Source organism: Trematomus bernacchii, unplaced genomic scaffold (genome assembly GCF_902827165.1).
Source record: "Trematomus bernacchii unplaced genomic scaffold, fTreBer1.1, whole genome shotgun sequence".
Classification (NCBI taxonomy): domain Eukaryota; kingdom Metazoa; phylum Chordata; class Actinopteri; order Perciformes; family Nototheniidae; genus Trematomus; species Trematomus bernacchii.
Genome location: NW_022987313.1, coordinates 11574566 through 11594562, shown reverse-complemented (window position 1 = coordinate 11594562; position 19997 = coordinate 11574566). Strand labels below are relative to the sequence as shown.

Here is a 19997-nt window from a genome sequence, read left to right as displayed (position 1 = left end):
TGATGCCTGGAGAACAATGCTTTCAACTTGCCCTTCAAAGTGTGTCAGTTCAGTTTTTATAAAAGTAAAGCAGTGCTGGAGGTAAGTCTTCTCTCAGCTGGTCCCTGCGCATCACCCGCCACCGTTGCCTGATTAGCCGTCAAAAGAAATGCAGGTATTTGAAGAAAAGGTAGATCCTCCAAAGACTACAGGATCATCTGACAGAAGTGGGGCACAGTTGTATGAAGAAATATCTTTACTGCAGTGCTGGGATTTTATACTAGAACATGTGAGGCAATTGTTCTTCTTTTCCTCAGTATCTTTTATAAAGAGGACTGAAACGATCAATTAAAGCATGTTCTGCAAGTCACATTTTCACATACTATAACTTTTTGGGGCACATTATACAATGACCCTTTGATAATATATTATACTATGAGTTTTTTTAAGGAATATTTTACTTTAACTTTTGTATAACATTTTTATGACATACTATCGCTTTTTCGCAAATGTTGGACGTACTATGTAGTTTAAAAAAAAAATAGTTTTGACATTTCAATGACTCATAATTGCTGCTCTCTTTCACACAGCCAGTGTTCTAAAGTATGTCGTTTTAAAAAAAAAATAGTTTTGACATACTGTGTAGTTTTTCTGATATTTTTGACATACTGTACTGTCGTTTATCATATCTTCGACATACTGTACTGTGGATTTTCGTCAACAGCTTCCGTATCATTTGACATATTGTATATTTTTCATTACATTTGATTACCTTCGATATTTAGGTTTAGACTTTTTCATTATACTATGATCTCTATCAAATTTTAGAAATACTTTGACTGAAAATAACACAACTTTATTAGATGATTTTTATACTATGACTATATTGTGACTTTTTGGATGACGTTATAGACCTACTATCTGTAAGTATTAACAGGTAACCCGGCATATGCCAACCTGGCAGTCCACCATATCTGGCAGTATCTGCCATGTCGATCTGATGGAATCCTGATTGTTGTGAGATTAACACCCACTGATCATGAAAAGTGAGTGAATGTTCCCTCTGGCAAGTCAACCTTAGCCGGCCATCTGCCACATTGGCAGGCAACAGCACTGCCATATTCTGTTGGTGATAATCAGTTCTAGCTTTCAAGGAGGAATATTTATAACGTTCAACAAGACCTGTAATGATACAAAAGCTTAAATGACAACACAGTGTTCTGATTTTATTCAACAGCAATGACATAAACACTATTCTGTACAAGAAATGTAACAAATGTGCCTCCAGAAAAATCATGAAGTTATTCTGAAAAGGTAATTGTTTAGTTTGTGTTTTAAACATAAATACAGGCATTAACAATGTATTCCTCTATATTACAAATAGAGTCCACCTGGATTTGAAACATTTCCACCACTTTCCTCCTCCCTTTTAGCACCATCTCCCAAGCGACACAGCAATACAGTACTCAGCGAGAGGGAAAATGGCCTGAATACGGTGTTGCCATGTTGTTCCCATTTTCTAAATCACCCTGAAAACACTGACGGTTCTTTTGGGTCCCGCAGGACAAGGTGTTATGCAAGATGTGATTTGAAGTAGGAATTGGGACAAAGAGCTTCTTTGGGTAACGAGCATCCTACTATTATTCTCCCAAATACACATTGCTCTGCTTTGAGATGTCATATCCTGGAGAAAGGTCTTGGAGCTGTTTCCACCAATCCTGGATCTTTATAAGTCTTGTAGTTATTGTGGTCCCAGGATTTCATGTTAACCAAGGTGACTGACACAGGGGGAAAACAGATTTAAAAAATGCATGCATATGCCAGGTGGAAATGTCAAGGCTAAGAGCTCTCTGTTGTTTCCCTGCGCTAAAAGAGGCTATTAGTGGGCTTCTCTTGCTTTCCATTCTTATTTGTATTTAGCTTTTCGTCCATAATAAATGTGTCCTCCGGTTTGTTTCCTTGCTTGGCGAGTCTGAGCTCCTCTCTGAACTCATAGTGGAGCAAACTGGGTTCATGCATGCATAAATGAGCGTAGGCATCCGCTAAAGCCCGGAACTGGGGTATGGTGAGTTCTGTAGGGCGCAGAGTGGGGTCCACGTCTGCGTTCTGCAACATCTTCTGTGTCAGCTCAAAACGACTCGCCTCAGGGAACAGCTTTCTGGGGGGTGAAAGAATTAAAAAAACATGAAGAAATGATTGTACAGATTTCTACACTCAGGTCGCTTTGATATCTTAATGATCATGCAAGTTTAATGCCATTATAAAGTTCAAACAGAAGGAAATTATCCCTCAGCGATTGTTTCAAATCTGTGAAGTTAATTGAAATCACACAAAGGGCTAGAACTGCTCATGAATTATTTATTTGTTCCACTGCCATGCTCCACAGTCAATAGACCTAGGTACAAATTCACACAGACTTGTTCAAAATACAGGGAAGCTGTCATTTGGATGTCCAATTTTCATACATTTGGCTGAAAAGCTCTTTAGAATATTCAATATAGAGAGGTATCCATTATTATTTTAAGACATTTCTCTGCTTAAGATGCGTTTTCATGCAGGTAGGTGAGAAATTGTGAATTCCTCACACTCTGCAGTACAGATGCTTTTTAGGTGCTTCAGTGCTGGTGCCTCCTCTCCAATTTCGCTTCCGCCAACCCACTGTAGTTACATAAAATGTGCTACCTCGTCTTCCTATGCCACCTCAATGACTCATAATTGCTGCTCTCTTTCACACAGCCAGTGTTCTTTTGTTATCCGGGCCTACATACGCTTTACGAACACGTACGGGGGCGATGGGCAGCATGCATGGGGGCGATGGGCAGCATGCACGTGGGCGGGTGGGACGGTTTCTGGTAGTTTTAAAAAAGAGCTCTGAGCGTGCTTTCATATTCACACTTTAGTCTCAGAAAGCCTCAAAAGTAGAGACTTTATTTGTCAGATTGGATTGTGTGACAAAGACAAAAAAATTGAATTAATGGCGAGTTAAAGGAGACGCAGCTGTCGGAATACAGGGAATTTAAAATGTAGAGGGAATGTTAAATGAGGATGGGACATGATTAAAAAGTGAAACAAATAAAAAAGACAAGTTGTGTGCTTACTCTACTCCTTTGTAGCAGAACTTCCTGCGGAACTGGAAAACATTCCTGACGATTTTCTCCACCAGCTTGAAGGGATGCTGGATCTGGGGCTGCACCAGAGGGGTGAAGTGAACCACTCCCACGTCCACCTGAAAACACACAGAAAGAGCAAGAGAGATCTTAGAACTTGATTGCACTCGAGTGTGCTCATGGGAGTTTGGAAAGTAGCAAGAAAAGGGCAGGAAGGTGTGAGAGGAGAGGGGAGAATGCAAAGTGTGGTGAAAAAACACTGGAGAGAAAGGTTGCCTGACAAATGCCGAGAGAGATAAAAAAAGCTGGACAAAGACAGAGGGAGAAGGGAGGGATCAATAAACTGGGATAAAAGAAAAGAGCAAAGGCAGAAAATAAGATGACGCAGCATGGCTGGTTGGCGAGCCGTTTCCAGTTGCCACAGTAACACCTGTGCGATGGACCATAGAAACTGAGCCTCTCTTTCCAGCCCGTCTCTCCTTGTCTTGCTGCATCACCGCTGAGTTTCTCAATACCTACAGGCCTGACTCACTGTGGCACTCTGCTCTTCATCCCTCTGTCTTTGCCCATCCGGCTCTACCATCTCCACTGAGGGTGAAACCAGCTGAGCATGAACACATATGGATCCAGTGAGGGGTACGTTAGGCAGCAACAGAGCTCATGTCCTGCTGAATGGGACTCAGTGGACACAGGTACTAATACCTTATCTACATTTCTAAAGGCCAAATCATATGTTTTGTGTCATAGTGTCTGTAAGGGTCCGCTATAGTCCTTGCAGCCCAAAATGTGTAACCGTTCCAAGCATGCTAAAAGGGTGCGTTGTTTTTAAGTTTAATACACATGTCCATTTATGAATGAGTTATAACATTCACGCTGACCTAATACACATTTTTCACATGAAATGCAAAGTAAGATGCAAAAGAGCCAAGCAAACATTTTTATTCACACATGAAGAAAATCAGGACTCAAAAGAATGACTATTTTACATCTTGAAATATGACATTAATATTTGTAATATACCAGCGACGTGCAGTCAGTGGAGGCAGGGGAGGCAGAAAAACAATTAAAGAAAAACTAAATAATAATAATAATAAAATGTCTCCACTGATCTTGTGTAAATCTGATTTCTGTATGATTCCAATCGCATTTTATAGTCAAAATCAGCAAATTTACCGAGCTCCGCTACGGGAGCGATGAGAAGTGAGGCAGGGACGAGCACTGCCTCACGTAAGCCCACAGTAACTTGCTGGAGCGCGGGCACTAATTTAGCGCGGCCACTTATTTTGTGAGCGCGCTCAAGCCAGTTGCTGTGGGGTAAGGTGAGGCACAGATGAGCTCTGCCTCACCTCAGAATGCGTCACCCCACAGAAACTGGCTGGAAAGCGGGCCCTAAGCGCATGCCTGTTCCCATCTCACTGTAGGTCACCAATGTAATATTTGTAGATCCCTTTATTACATTTATCCTCGCCATCCATAGTCTCTAAATAACTTATTTCACGTATATATGATATTTAGGCTCGCTGGTCTCATCGTACAACGGCAATGAAAAAAGCACCAGGAGAGGCAGCCATAACCTCTGCCGCACTGAAGGGGGCGCACGTGAGCCCACAGGTTCTTGTTGCTACTGTTATTCTACCGCAAACAACAAACTAGACTTTTGAAACTACAGGAAGATAAGGAGGACTTTTACAAAACAGTAATAGAGATTGTTGTCCAGAAGGATAGCATGGACTTATATTCATCTTCAAGTCAAGGTAAGACCACAACTGTAATGAAAATGGGATCTTACTTAGAAAGAACAATCCAATATTTAGATTTTGGGTATCCTTTTGTTGATCGGTCTGTTTAAAATTAATCATAGCATCAGACTAAAAAAGCTTTTGAAAATAACAGAATATTTCGATTAAGGTCAAAATAGGCTATAATATTTGTAAATCTGACTCTGAAAGAGTCAGTGCCTCACCAGCCATGAACCTCACCGCACGTCACTGTAATATACACACATCTTATTGCGAGGTCGAGCATAGCGAATTTAAATGAACCTTAGCGATGCATACAGTTACCTACCTAATAAAATATCTCTTTAACTTACATATCAAGGATGCTGGCTGATGAAGAATACGAAGTAAGCTAGTGCCAATATAAGGCTTAGTCATCTTGCCAAATAGTGAATAAAAAATATGTTGGAACTGGTTTATAAATGGTTCTTAATGATTAATAAAGTGTTTACAACCTAATTCATAACCTAATTATAAACCCTTTATGAATCCTTTATAAGGGTAGTCTTATTGTAAAGTGGTACCCAGATTTTAGTGCAAAATGTACAGCTCCTCTACCACAACCATCAGCAACAATAATAACATAATAATATACAGGGATGCAAACTCATCAGGTATGAAAAAGGTGACAAGGATCCGAGCCCCCCGACCCCACGGAATATCGGCTTTAAAATGAGGAATAACAGAGGATTTTAGCAGTCAGAACAACTAAAGCAGCAGTTAATAATAACAGAAACGCCAAAGAGTCACATCTAATAGAAATATATAAAAGCATTTATTTTAATTGTGTAGCAGTCAGTTTATAATTTTGAAAATGTATTTTCATGCCTCTGTGCAAGGCTTAGTCTTTCTATCTTTATAGCCAGTGGTGTAAAGTAACTAAGTTCATAAACTCAAGTACTATACTTGGGTACAATTTTGAGATACTTGTACTTTACTTAAGTATTTCAATGTTTTGCTACTTTGTACTTCTACTCCTCTACAGTTCAGAGGTAAATTGTGTACTTTTACTCCACTACATGTATTTAATACCTTTAGTTACTTTACAGATGTGGATGAATGATGTGAAATATAATCAAGTGTTAAATCAGACTTTAGTTCCACCTGGAGTAAATTCACAAGTTACCCTGCAGTATACAAAGTCCTTCAAACTATCTGCACCTTTACCAGCTTTGAGAACACTTTCATGATCAATCATTATAAAACATATCATATATATTATTCTGAAATGGACCAATCTGCACAATGACTACTTTTACTGTCGCTACTTTAACTATATTTTGATGATAATACTTTTCTACTTTTACTTGAGGAACATTTTGAATGCAGGACTTTTACTGTAACAGAGTATTCCTATACTCTGGTACTTCTACTTTTACTCAAGTACAAGATCTGAGTACTTCTACTTTTACTGTCGCTACTTTAACTATATTTTGATGATAATACTTTTGTACTTTTATTTGAGGAACATTTTGATTGCAGGATTGTTCCTACACTCTGGTACTTCTACTTTTACTCAAACCTGAGTACTTCTACTTTTACTCAAGTACACGATTTGAGTACTTCTACTTTTACTCAAGTACAAGATCTGAGTACTTCTACTTTTACTTAAGTACAAGATCTGAGTACTTCTACTTTTACTCTAGTACAATATCTGAGTACTTCTACTTTTACTCAAGATCTATACTTATACCACCTCCGTTTATAGCCCATGAAAAAAACTATTAGAAAACGAAGGCTAAAGCTAACGTTAGCAGATAGTGACAATGTATGCTAGTTAGCTAGCTCAACGATTCATTAAATAATATTGCGACAGAAAAACTTTTCAGTGCACATCACGCTCTGCCGCTCAGGTCAGGGAGCTCTGCTCTGAACACCTGAACGGCCCGTTCTAACAGCTGTTCACCAGTGGTTCAGTCTGTGCCACGGTGACTCCGGACCACACAGTTAATATTAACGAACGCACCCGTAGGTAATGTAGCTAGACCATCATCGCGGAGCAGCAGAGCCTTATTATACATCGATGAGCAGAGCCGACAGGCAGGAATACTCGAGCACACAGCTCGCGCTTCATTATAATATATAAAAAAATAACACCATGCGTGTCATGATGGCACATAACAGCTCGCGGCCGCAGATTACTCCGGGTCCCAGACCCCCCCATACCCCAAAAATATTTTTATTGCAGATCTACATGAATCACACAAACGACCTATTTTGGATTCAAAACGGCGAATTTCGCCGAAAGGTGACAAGTTTGCATCCCTGAATATAATAGTAATAATAATAATCGTCATCGGTCTTATTCGCTGCTTTTGGTGTATTTTGTGGCGGAAGTACAGCGCCACTTACAGGCCCGGCATATGTACTACAGGGTCTCCAGCGGGTCGAGCGGTCTCGTGTGGACGGACACCTTTCTTGAGCCGATTCCGTGTGGACGGAAGACTTTTTTTATATCGAATTCGGTTCGTTTTCGTCTCCGTGTGGACGGGGCCTAATAAAGACAACAGAATGAAGCTAAACTCCTCTCAAATAACGTAACGTGAAATGTATATTGGTAAATATGAAGCAATTGTAGTATAAATGGAATATATTAGTGCATATCAATGATGGAAAATATGTATAAGCCTTAAGAAAGTCATGGCAAAACTACAAACTACCACTCTACAGTCTTTCCATATAACCTGGCAACTAGTTATTTACCTAATGGTTGGGAGTCACTAAACGACAGTAGAGGACGACCCCCGATCCTTCCTGTGTCAGCCCTAAGCTGACATGACACACTGTGGAAATAACCGTGGCAGACTCAGCGGAGAACTCTTGCTCGCCTAATGCAAGTACTTAACTTTCAAGCTCATATACGTCTTTGCCTCTCCTCTCCCTATATTGTTCGTTTCCCTATAAAGGATCATCCATTTTCTTTATCTCCTGAACGCTGTGATGGGATCAAAAGAACCATACTCCATTAAGAGAGTATTCCTGGATGTCTGTGCAGAAAAGTCTTTCAAGGGAGTCTCACATGATGATGGCATTCAGTGGTGCAAGTCATGGCTTAAGGGCCTACTGCACAATCAGAGAGATGCTCTGCTGTGGGCAGCAGAGCAGAGTCTGTCTGCGTGCCTTCCCATACATGGTTATAGCATTACTTCCCTAGTGAGGGAGCACTGAGAGGGACTGGTTGAGCAGACTGACAATGGGGCTCCAGGGGAAAACCATAGGCAGTGTTAGTCTTAATAATACATTTCAAGTGTTTTTTGGTTTTAGGCTCTTAACAAGATTTCGAGAAAAAAAAACTGCTTATTTAGCAAGAAAAATTGACAAAAATCTTTACTTTACTTTGGTAAAGGAAGTTGCACTTCCACAATGGGAATCAAACTGGATTGCTAAACATGAAATCCCATGAGCATAATAAAAAAACAGTGAAGTGGTAGCACATCATAGGTTTTATAGTCCAAAGGGACAAAGTATTAACATCGTACATGTTAATTGTCTTACTCATGATGTCGCATACTGTACAGTTATAGATATTAACATGAAAAGAGACAAAAGTTGTTAAGGAAAGACAGGCAAGCAGGCGCATGATTGGGAAACCTACACATCATGTAGACTAAATATTTAAAATGCAAGTCAAGCATTCACAAAACGCATACGTGCAGACTTGTTTTCCCCTCTTAATCATACAAACACATACACAGAAGTAGAAAAAAGGGACATCTTATTTAGCTCAGCAGCCCCCTAGGTTGATACAATATGCCCTGAGGAGCTCCGCGTGCATCCTTGAAGATTGTATTTCTGGATTGTGTGACTCACTCACACAGCTGCCTTTTGCTTTTCCTGGGCCAGGGGCTGGCGTGGATAATTAGGGGAGGAAAACTAAAGTGGTCCGAGGACGCACAAAGGATTTCTAATGAGCTGTTTAGATTCCTCCATTTCTGCGAACAACGGAGGTAGCGCTCTGGCGCACTTGTAAACCGCAGCACTATCTCTTATCAGATCTATAGATCCCCGTGCTGCTTCTGAGCGTCCTGCCGCAGTGGAGTTTAATGGGACGGCCAGAGACTCAACAGCCTGAAGGATCTGTCCAATATTAGTGCAGAGAGGGCTTCAGACTCCACGGTCCAGCATAAGGTGGTCCACATTGAAGAAAAGAGGAATGTTGAAGCTGTAAGTGCACGTACTGTACAGCTGTTGAGTTAAACTCGTGTTTAATTTAATGTTGATTCTTTTTCACATTAAACATAGTGTTACATTGAATTATTTATGTTTAGTGTCAGATTTGGCATTGGCTGCTTCAGTATAAGTCCATTATTAATACACTAACTCCATTAGATCATATGATGCATTTTAAATACTTAAAGTGGCAGGTGATGTCAAGGGCAGTGAGAGCTATGGCTGCATCATTTGGTTTAGAAGAGAGGCGTGTATTATGGCACTAAATCCCTCCACCTGTCACATCAACATGTAAGGATTCAGGTCGGGATTTCATATCTGGATTGCAAACATGCTCCTATCAGTGCTTTGGCGCGATGCGAGATCAGAACACCATCTGTTGAGAAGCAGCAATAAAAAAGGAACGTCTTTAATTTCACTCCCTGCTGGAATAATTGGGCTATTTATATTCCCCACTTCATGATTTAAGAGAGGAGCAAGGGGGAAAGTCGATATTGGGACTATACAGGCAGCAGCATTTCAGCCATCATCTTGTCCAAGTCACTTTGCTGCTATGATTTATGTATGGCCTTGCTACACGACTTCACTAGGTAGCGCCACAGGAATATATCCCGCTCCCTGCCATTAATCCTTCCCCCTGATAACCTCAACATGCAAGCAAGCTCCATCCTAAATCATGTGCCGTCACCTCGGCCCTCCATCCAGGTGCTATGAACATGCCTTCACCCCCACCCAAAACCTCTCAAATACTTTGCATCTACAGGGCGATCCTGAACTGGGGCAGCAGACTGACTCTTTGACCCTTTCTGACAACCTTAATATCTCAACCCCCCCCCCCCGCCCTCTTTCTCTACACGGACAGACTGGGAATGTTCTGACGGTAACCATTTGCAAACTATGTTATTAAGCAGGGGAAAATTATTAAATTATTACCACTAATTTAGCCTTTGATGTAAGAATCTATACTCAAGCTGATTAAAACGTTCAATTAGACTAATTTAAACACTTACTTTAAACATTTACATAGGCTGAACCTGCTTCTCTCCTTAAGTATTGTTTACTAATCAATCTGATAAACCAACACCTTTTTTACAAAATATCTTATACTGCTTGTTCTCCCTGTAGAGCATTTGAAAAGGGCAGAACATGAGAGATCTCTATCTAAAAGTCACACGTCGCCTTTGTCTGCAACCTTTCTGACCCACTTGAGTACAATAGTCTCACATTTATATTAAAATACTTATGAGTTCCCATATATCACGAATTTGACCTTCCTAAAGCGCAGCAGGAAACTCTATTACTCCAGCTTTGCCCTGTGGTTCTCCAGCTCCCCTTTCCCACCTCAAACGTCTTTTTCTTGGTAACTTCTCGCCCAATGACGTGTGAGCGGTAATTTGTCATGTCCCTCTAAGCATAACCAACACTAGATGGCAGGGCCCCTGGAGCACCAGCCACTGTGCTACATGTACCTGAACCACCAGCACTTGCGCTTACATAATAGCAGGTTCTGAGAAAACGCAGGGGGATGGAAGAAGGCTATACACAACAAGGGAATACAAGAGAGAAAAGGCTCCCTGCGATCCTGCAAAGGAGGAAGAGCTGCATTAATCATGACAATACCTTGAAAAGACAACCTCCATTACATCAGTGGAAGGAGACAGCCTCTCGGAGAGGAAAAGGCAGCAGTCAATGCTGCTGAATGTACCAGGCTGATCTTGCTTGAGGGGTTCTGGAAGGAAGGGCTGTGGCTTCCTGTGCAGGCAGCCCAGCCTACTGTACTTCCCATGAAATTATGCACACAGGACATTCAAAACTGTAGCCCTAGCCTTTGACAAGATTAGCTCCTTAAAGAGACTCTTTCGTCATAGAAAATCTTGAACTTTGCCCAAAAATGTGAAATGTACTAGCCCAGCGGAACTGCAAATGGGGACAACATTGGAAAATTGGTTATGATGGGACTTCATCAAATGCCATTCCATATAGTTCTCTTGGGAGTCAGTCTTAATGGAGTAAGCGTGAGCAATCGAGCAATGCTGGTCATGTTGCATCATGTCACAATTGTTTTACCTTGAACAGGTTTACACATGTTATCTATGGTGAAGCTAGACCCGGGTCCTGCTCAACAACAAGATTGCATTGACAGCGACATCACAGCTATCACACGACACCTTGCATTTCTGCTGTGAACAGACCGCCTAGGCAAGACGATGAGCACGAAAACCAATTACGCAAGGGAGGACATAAAAGAGGAAAATGCAAATTGAACAATAAAAGCCCCTCGTATGGGCAAAAGGGAGCATGGCTGGTCTGGCTGTGCCTCAGAGCTACGCTGCAAAAAGGCTTGAGAGCTCTGCTGTGAGGTGATAAAATAAAGGGGACCACGCTTATAATAGCCCGCAATATCTTCACACATCACAGCCTCACACATCTGCACTCACCGGGCGTATGTTAACTGTATTTTGCTCTTTTCTCCCTTCATCTTTTGCTCTCCTTTTATCCACTCCCTCCATAATCTATTTATGTATTTATCTTACTCCCCACAGAACAATACCAGCATCAGCACTTAGTATCTCATCGGTTACAAGGAGACAGGTCACCCACGGCATACTGTCAGTGTAAAACTGGAAAATGTATCTTCCTCCTGCAGTGGTATCCCACAAGGAGCCCGAAGAATGTAGTGCTGAAGGTCGACACCAACATCACACTGAAGGTAATGTGGTGTGCACCATCCCTGCATGCTCACCAGATCTCATTTCCAGTAAGGGTCTCTTAGGGGAGGTTTACATGGACACAATGGGGGGAGAGACCACTGTGCCTTATTATACAAACAGATCAATAGCTAAACAAATCAATTGCCACCAGCCTATTTACATGTAATGGCTACATATCGCTGTTGTCAATGCCTGGTTGTTCTAGTGTTAGTAAAGGGATAGGCAAAACCATCTCTCACAGCAGGCTGTTTTTGCTGACTTGCCCATGCAGCAAAATAATAACAACACACATCTGCGTTTACAAGGGTATCAGGTCTATTAGTCCTTTCTGATTTCCCCCCCGCTCTCATTTTGTCCTCTTTGTCATTCATGAATCAAGGCCGCCCAGGCCACTCCCTCCCGGTTGTATGTCCTCTACGGAGAGGAGAGGGAAGACAGGGTAGCAGCTGTGAGTTTTAGGCTCCTGCTGACTGAGGCCTGATGAAGACGATGCCCCGGGGAGGGTCAGTATTGGCTTGGTGGGTTACACATGCTACTCTGGACCATAATACATAAACAAACCAAGCTTCAAAGAACAAAAGTCTGACCAGTCCTCTGGTCGTAATGATAATAGATTATTATTCTCTCCTAATTAGACCCTTCCTAATTGAGTAGTAGGGTTGTCTTTTAAATGTTATATAGATTTTGAAACGTGGTCATTTCTTATCTATTAACAACACCTGTTTTGCATTGGGATGACTGAGCAGCTAGATTCTTAATTTGTTGGTTAGTTGGAATTACACAGCAAGAAGGTTTCCCAAAATTCTGAATAAGGTCTCAAAACAAATCACTCTTTATAGCCACCACCTGCTTAAGCCACAAAGCCCTTCTGCAAAACGTTTAGCTTATTAAAGTTGCAATTGTTTTCATTCTTTTTATTTTTAAGTTAAGTTAAGTTAAATTCAAGTATTAATTTCACAAAAATCAATTGCTGAGACAGGAAATAAAAAAAGTTATATTCTCAATAGTAATAGTCATACAATAAACTAAAAAAAAAAAAAATGTAAAAGGGGAAATGTAATTATCCCTGGAATAATAAGGGGAAGTAATTTTTTTTTAAGGGAAAGAGCTTTGAAGAGTTCAAATTTGCTTGGACATTGTATCTATAAAGACCGATTTTGGCTGAAATATGAAACATAGATTCATTTAAATACGTTGAGACAATACGAAACAAGTAGCTAATTAGCTAGCTAATTTAAAGTAGAAACGGTTCAGCAGGCTGTATGAAACGCGATGAGTAACGGTTGACTGTTGTCATGACAGTAGGGAGTGACAGAAGTACAGTAGCAGTCGGTGATGAACAACCGTTTATGAAGTTGTTGTGAGGCAGAGACCGCTATTCTCCAGCGCACACACACCAGAGAGAGAGAGAGAGAGAGAGAGAGAGAGGAGAGAGAGAGAGAGAGAGAGAGAGAGAGAGAGAGAGAGAGAGAGAGGAGAGAGAGAGAGAGAGAGAGAGAGAGAGAGAGAGAGAGAGGAGACAGAAAGAGAGAGAGAGAGGAGAGAGAAACAGCGCTACGGTTATTTCTCCCAGGCTCCGGTCATGCCTGTGTGGTCGCTGGAGCAGGGATGTCCTCTCAAACACTGTCGCTGAGAAAATGGATGTGTTGAACGGACCCGCGAACTGGGCTGAATCCTCACCAGCCGACTGTGTTTCCCTGAGTGACTGTGTGTGTTTACACGACCACTGCGAACAACGTGACGCGCCAGCTCTGCACCAGCCGGGGTAAGGGATTATTTCAACACCGCTTTCCCCCCTGCTCGGATCATAAAACAACAGCAAACAAATAGGACTGTACGTGGAGCTTATTTTTTTAAAGCAGGCTTGCCTATTTATTTAGATTTTAAAAGACCACAATTCCGATTCTACTTTAACGAAGTCCGACAAAATAGTATTAACTCAAAATGTGTTACATTTATAAAGTTTAATATTGGCGGCAGAAGAAAATGCTATTTAATTTTAAGCTAACGTTCTGTAACTGTTAAAATGGTATGCAAATGTTTTAAGGAAAACAGCAATTCAATTAAAGAGGTGGAATATAGAGTAAGTGAGAGCACTGCAGCTTTAAGTCCACATTGCTATTGAGCATTGCAAATACCAAACTGATTTCAACCTCTCCAATAACATCTCCGGTAAGGAAAAGGAGAGCACTTAGAAAATGCATACATGCAGAATAACACCAGTGTTTGGCTTACCCACTGTACAGTCAGCCAGAGCCAGCTCTTACCACTTGTGCTTCATGCTGCCCTTTGTTTCAAGCCAGAAAAGTCTGCGCTTGTGTTAGGTGAATGGGGGGGGGGAAAGAAGGAGGGAGAGCACAATTCAATTTCTCATTTCACTCTCCTCCAGTCCAGGGGAGCCGCAGTTGAAGGGCTGAGGAACTGGATATTTGACTGGCAGCTGGTACACCGCTTACAGAAGGGGGAGAGAGGCGGCTGGGCAGTGGGGTCGTCGAGCCTGGCTGGCGCTGGGTGAATGCTGCCTGGAGAGGACAGGGGCTAAGGAGAAGGCGGCAGCATCAACTCGATAAGGAGCATGGCATCCACGGGCATGCAGATATTTGGATTTGTCCTCGCGCTGTTGGGCATCATGGGTGCTATGGTTGCCACTCTGCTGCCCAACTGGAAGGTCAGCGCAGATGTGGGCTCCAACATCATCACAGCCATTTCCCAGATGCAGGGTCTGTGGATGGACTGCACATGGTACAGCACCGGCATGTTCAGCTGCACACTCAAGTACTCTGTGCTTTCACTACCTGCGTACCTGCAGACTGCCCGCACCACCATGGTGCTCTGCTGCGTGATGGCTGCCATGGGCCTCTGCCTTGCATCCCTGGGACTAAAATGCACACGTTGGGGAGGTGGACGGCGCTCCAAGCGGCACGCTGCCATTGCCAGTGGCGGCTGCTTTGTCGCTGCAGGTTTTCTGTGTCTGGTGCCGGCTTCCTGGTTTACCAATGAGGTCATCACCAACTTCCTAGACTCCAATGTGCCCGAGAGCAATAAGTTTGAGCCTGGGGGTGCTGTGTATGTGGCCTTTGTTTCAGCTGGATTCCTTTTTGTCGGTGGGTCCATCTTCTGTATGTCCTGCTCGGGGAAGAGGCATGGCCCCCAGGACATGGTCCTGCTCCCTCCCCCTGACAAACTGCTGTTCCAGCAGCAGCAGCAACAGCTGCTCCAGCAGGAGCTCCAGCACCAGTACTGCTCTCTCTCACCATTAGACAATAAGACCGGCTACAGCCTGCAGGACTATGTGTAATAAAGCAGCGCTGTGTACGCTACGGCTAAAGGGAGACGAGCCTGAGGGGGATCCATCACGGCTTATGCTACACACCAAGGCTCCTCTCCAGATGGAGGTGGAGGATGGCAACAACTTTGAATTCATTTTCCCTTCTCCTCTATCTTGCTCTTCTCCCTTTTTCTGTTTTGCAAGCACAAGCAGTGGAGGTATTCCCTAAGCAGCACCTTGGAACAAACAGTGTGAATGTGTAAGAGCCGGGAGAAGGTGCTGCAGCATCGAAGGAAGCCGCTAACCAAATGCAGACATCTTTCATCAGTAAATCACAGAAAGAGTTCCCTCGAGGATGGATTAAGCAAATAAGGAAGCCTTCCGTGTAGATTTGTTTTCCTTGCCAAAGGTTTGAAATGAAAGAAAAAAGCAATCATTTAGCTGCTATTTACAATCGTCTGTTACCCTCTTAATTTCCAAAATAGGCATTTTAATGCCTAAGAAATCTTTTCATAGCAAGCCATTGTAGATTTTCGTAAACGTATCCACTAGAATGCTACGAGGAATCGATTGAAATAAATAGTCATATTTTTGTTAGCTACTAGAATGATGTTGATATTTTGCCTCTAAAGCATGCTGTGTGGAGCCTGTCTGTGTATTAATACAGCGGCATGCCTGGTAGAAGACTGAGACATAGCCACAAAATGCCTGTGCCTGAAAAGCTGTAGAAACATTACCCTGCTGTAACTGTTCAAAGAGGACTGTCAAGGAGGAGATGTGGACTGCTGGGCTGGAGAACAGACAGAAAATGCAGACTAACAGTTGCCTGTTTCTCTCTGTGGCGGACAATATGAGAGAGATGGAGAGAAATTGATAGACAGAGATACAACCTTTAAGCAGAGTGGACTATCTGCTTTTTAATATTTACATCAAGACAAAAACATATTGCCTGTAAGTAGCAGCCACCGATCATTACCCATTCCTGCACGCCCTCATAGACATGCACACCACACTCTCACTCGTGTGTGTTTTTGTACACAGTAAACACTCAGACACGCCGGCTTTCTGCATGTGCTTTTCACTCCTGGCATCCTCCCCCGCACTGCCATGGAAACAGAATTCAGCATTCAAATATCTGTATTGTCCGGGGGTACGTGCATGTCAGTCATTGATTTGGAGTTGTTTACGGGGGCATCTTTCGCTCGAGGCATGGCTCCAAAGGCTTTAAATCAGAGCCTTAGCTCACACTACTTTCACTAATCCCCTTTATTAGTCAGTGACATGAGGCAGCATCCCTTTTACACGGTCACAGGTTTTTGGAAAATGCTGCTATGGTGTCTATACCATGCGAACAGTCTCACAGGGATGAGCAGATGTTTAATGGTGCATTGGCAGGCTGGCGAGGAGTAGGCGGAAAAGGGGAAGCTTCTTGAGACAAGGTCTGCTGGGTAGCTCTGTGGCAGGCAACTTAAAAAAAGGTTCGAGTCATTCTCCATATGTGACTTGTTTTCCAAGTGCGTCAGCAGTGCGCATATGCTACAAGTCTGCACCTGCAGAGGGTCTCAGTTTCTTAAATTGATATCACTTGACTGAGCCACCATTCCTCTCTGTTCTACCTGCCACTCTCACATTTTCCCCCCTCTGTGCTGTCTGTGTCACATGTCACATGAATGTGAACGCTGGCAAGAGAAAGCTGATGCATGTTGAAAGCATGGCCACCCCAATGCACACGCGCTCATCACCAAATCTCCCACCTACTCATATGTCAGTAGCACTGTTACGCTTTCCGACAGTGATGAGTCTTCTGCTTGTTACTGAGGGAGGGATATATGAGGTTTTCCTGCTGGAGACAGGCCTTGGCAGTGATGTAAAGAACAGCACATTCTCTCCTTCTCTCTCATAAACACGCAGCTTCCTGGGGGGGGAGCAGATGGCAAAGCCCAGCTCGCCACCTGCAGGCTGCTGCCGGCACGCCACGGGCATCTCTGTGGGCACCACTCTAGGGCCAGGTTTCTACCCCACCCTGACTTATCTTGCCCAGCATCGACGACAGCCGACAGAACCGGCCTCCTGATAAAAACTCACTGCCCAGGCACCATAACCAATGCAATAAACAAAGAAGAATGTGCCATGTCATCGACTTATACCGACACACGTTATGTGTTTTGAGAATGTGCCAAATCGTTTCATGATGACACGTTTAATACTATCTGGAGTTCTTTGGGTTTATTTTTTTTATTGTGTTGTTTGTACATGAATTATACATCAGCAAATGTTTTATGGATTTGTGATTTGTTCTGCCAGACTTAAGTCTCAAGTCGACTAGATGCTTGTGTACGGTCCAGTGCAGCTTTCGAGTTTCGAGGGTTATTTTAAATCCTCTTTATTCCTCATTCCCCAAAGCACAGCAAGACTTCCCCGGGATAAGAGTTTCATTGGAAAGACATGAGTGTGGCATTTTCTATATATATTTTGTATTTGTTTCAGGATCTCTGGTTTTACTGTAAGTCTGTGACAACTGTACACAAGTATCTGGGCTTTCGATGTGTTTTTTTAAACTGAGGGATCAGGATTCTCTCACATTGTTTCAATATAAAATACAATTTCATGTTCATACCATATCTTCTTTATAAGAAGACTCCTCGATGCACCTTTGCTTGTGTTACTTTATTCAACAGCAGTTTGTTACCAACGGCTGAGCATTCCAATATCCCTGGACCAGTACAAATACATAACACTTGTGGCACTCTGGAAAACAAAAAGGGAACTATTTCTGTCTGGATTCAGAAAGAGAATAGGAGCTATAGATCAGCACGTGATTCCATTAGCTTATAATCGGCCATAGTGCAAGGTGACTAGGTCCTAAAAGTTCAAAAGAGTTAATACTCTCCTGCGTATACTGTACCAAAACATTGGTTTATCATTTTGATAACTGCAGCTTATTTTTGTGAATGCTTTAGCACTTCTTACTTTGCCAGAGCATATTTGTGATGATTAACAGTTCACAGGTTCTGATACAGTTGTCTCAATGTGCTTGTGCAAGTAGTTCTATTTTTTACCAATAAAACTATTTTGTGAAAGCAACTTGCCTACTGCAGGTGGTCTGTGTGCAATCTTTTATGAGTGGGTTTGATAAGGATGGAGATAGCATTCATCTCCTCTGCCAAATGTACAGATTGTAGGATAGTGCAGGCTGTGCCGGGTGGAGCTGACGTGCTGCTCATACGCAGAGTACAGCAGTATCAGTACGACTAAAATATGCATCCATAAACATTGCTATGTGGAGATGGGTTAGAATTCTTCCTTTCTATGAGGTTAATGGTTAGCTCTGTTGTCAGGTGTATCTGACACAAAGTCAAGAGGGACAACATGAAGAGCAGCTGTTGGTAATCATTAAAGATTAATAAAGGGCCTGTCAGATGACAGCTGGGATTTAATACTAACAGTACTCTACACCAATATTTATCTTATTATTTGCTGGCTGATTCAAAACAAATTGCTGGACAGAAATTCAAGAATTATGTGTCTACATTTCATATTTTGATCCCCCAGAAAGCACTGACAAGTAGAGCTGAAACCATCAGTCGATCAATCAATCAGTTATTAACAGATAAATGATCCGACAAATGTTCTGATAACCGATTTATTGTCAATCATTCCAGGTATTTGGAGGATGAGCTGCTTTTATTTGTCTTATGTGATTACAAATGGAATGTCTTTAGGTTTTGAGCAACAAAAAAACATGCACTTTGATGACAAGCTTTAGGAAACTGTGTTTGGCATGACTATTTTCTGACATTTTCCAAATGATTAATTAAGAAAATAATATACTGATTATTTTTTAACTGTAAATGGTCCTGCCGAGTACAACGCTTAGTAACTTAAAGGTGGGGTAGGTAATTTTGGAGAAACCAGCTCGAGTGTGCTAGAATTTGAAAATACACAGCCGGAAAAAATCTGCCACTTCCTTACAGAGCCCCTCCTCCAACACACACGAACGCGCACATGACCAATGAGGGCACGAGATAAGTTTGTGCACAGATGGAAGGCTGACAGGCAGGTAGGCCATCCAGTTATTTTAGCCGGGCCGGCTAAAATGATTGGTCGTGCTTTTTACAGTATTACGGTACAGTATTAATGGATTTTTTGTCAAAGCACTTAAGATATTCATTGCTATCGGGATGTTAAGAGCATTCCATGGAATATAACAAAAAGTGTGTCTCGAGCCGGTTTCTCAAACTTACCTACCCCACCTTTAATTCAATCGATTCCTATAAAGATATTTTGTTAAGGTTATTTTTTCTATAAAAGACGGATATTGGCTAATTATTGGCCTTTAAAATAATATTGGTTAGTAAAGATGCAACCATTAATCACTTCATTTAGTAAATAAGGGACAGATAATTTGATGATGAAAATAATCTGCAGTAGATTGCAGCCCCGTCATTTAGGCTTTAATCCAGAAAAGGAAGAAACAAGACGTGCAAACGCATACAAAAATGTTAATTATCTCTTAGAAAGGCAATCTTGAATTTCATAGAAAACATCCTGTCCTGAAAATGTGTTTCATAATATTGGCTTTGACTGAATAAAGACGTCTCTAGCCTTAAACGGGGCTTGTTTTAAATCTGAATTTTGAACAGTATGTTATCCAACTTCAATATCTCCGTCATATGCTGTAGCCTATACACTTCAGAAGCTTATTTAATAGTTACTTATCAAGTGTTTCTGAGCTCTCGTTACAGCTGATTGGAGCCTCATCTACACCCACTGAGTGAGAATGTGCTTTTCTGAAACAAACATGGATTATTCACGGCTCTCCCTCATTCTCCCACTCCTCTTGGTTATGCAACAAGAGCGCAGATCAAATAATCACTCCTCTCGCGGGGAAACGCTAATAAGATCTGCTCCTCTGTGTATTTAACCTACATTTTCCATCAAAGGCTTTCACCCCGAGTTGCCGCTATGACAGATCTGAAGTGTG

General features: G+C 42.1%; 2 protein-coding genes across 3 annotated transcripts in view; one reads left to right on the top strand and one right to left on the bottom strand.

The window, feature by feature from the left end:
- Positions 1-1179: 1179 nt before the first annotated feature.
- Positions 1180-19997, bottom strand: part of tfb1m (transcription factor B1, mitochondrial) — a 28151-nt gene continuing 9333 nt past the window's right edge. The window contains exons 7-8 of the mRNA XM_034124457.1: positions 3078-3205; positions 1180-2137 (exon numbers count right to left, since the gene is read on the bottom strand). Coding sequence (XP_033980348.1) covers positions 1846-2137; positions 3078-3205 — 420 coding nt within the window. The 3' untranslated portion in view covers positions 1180-1845. The remainder of the gene's footprint in view (positions 2138-3077; positions 3206-19997) is intronic.
- LOC117477730 (claudin-20-like) lies at positions 13268-18091 on the top strand. Of its 2 annotated transcripts, none has more exons than XM_034124478.1 (2): positions 13268-13510; positions 14140-18091. In XM_034124478.1, the coding sequence occupies exon 2, from the start codon at positions 14321-14323 to the stop codon at positions 15041-15043; it is 723 nt and encodes a 240-aa protein (XP_033980369.1). In that variant the 5' UTR covers positions 13268-13510; positions 14140-14320; the 3' UTR covers positions 15044-18091. The 2 variants fall into 2 exon arrangements, with proteins under 2 accessions (XP_033980369.1, XP_033980362.1); XM_034124471.1 differs by having other exon boundaries at positions 14135-18091.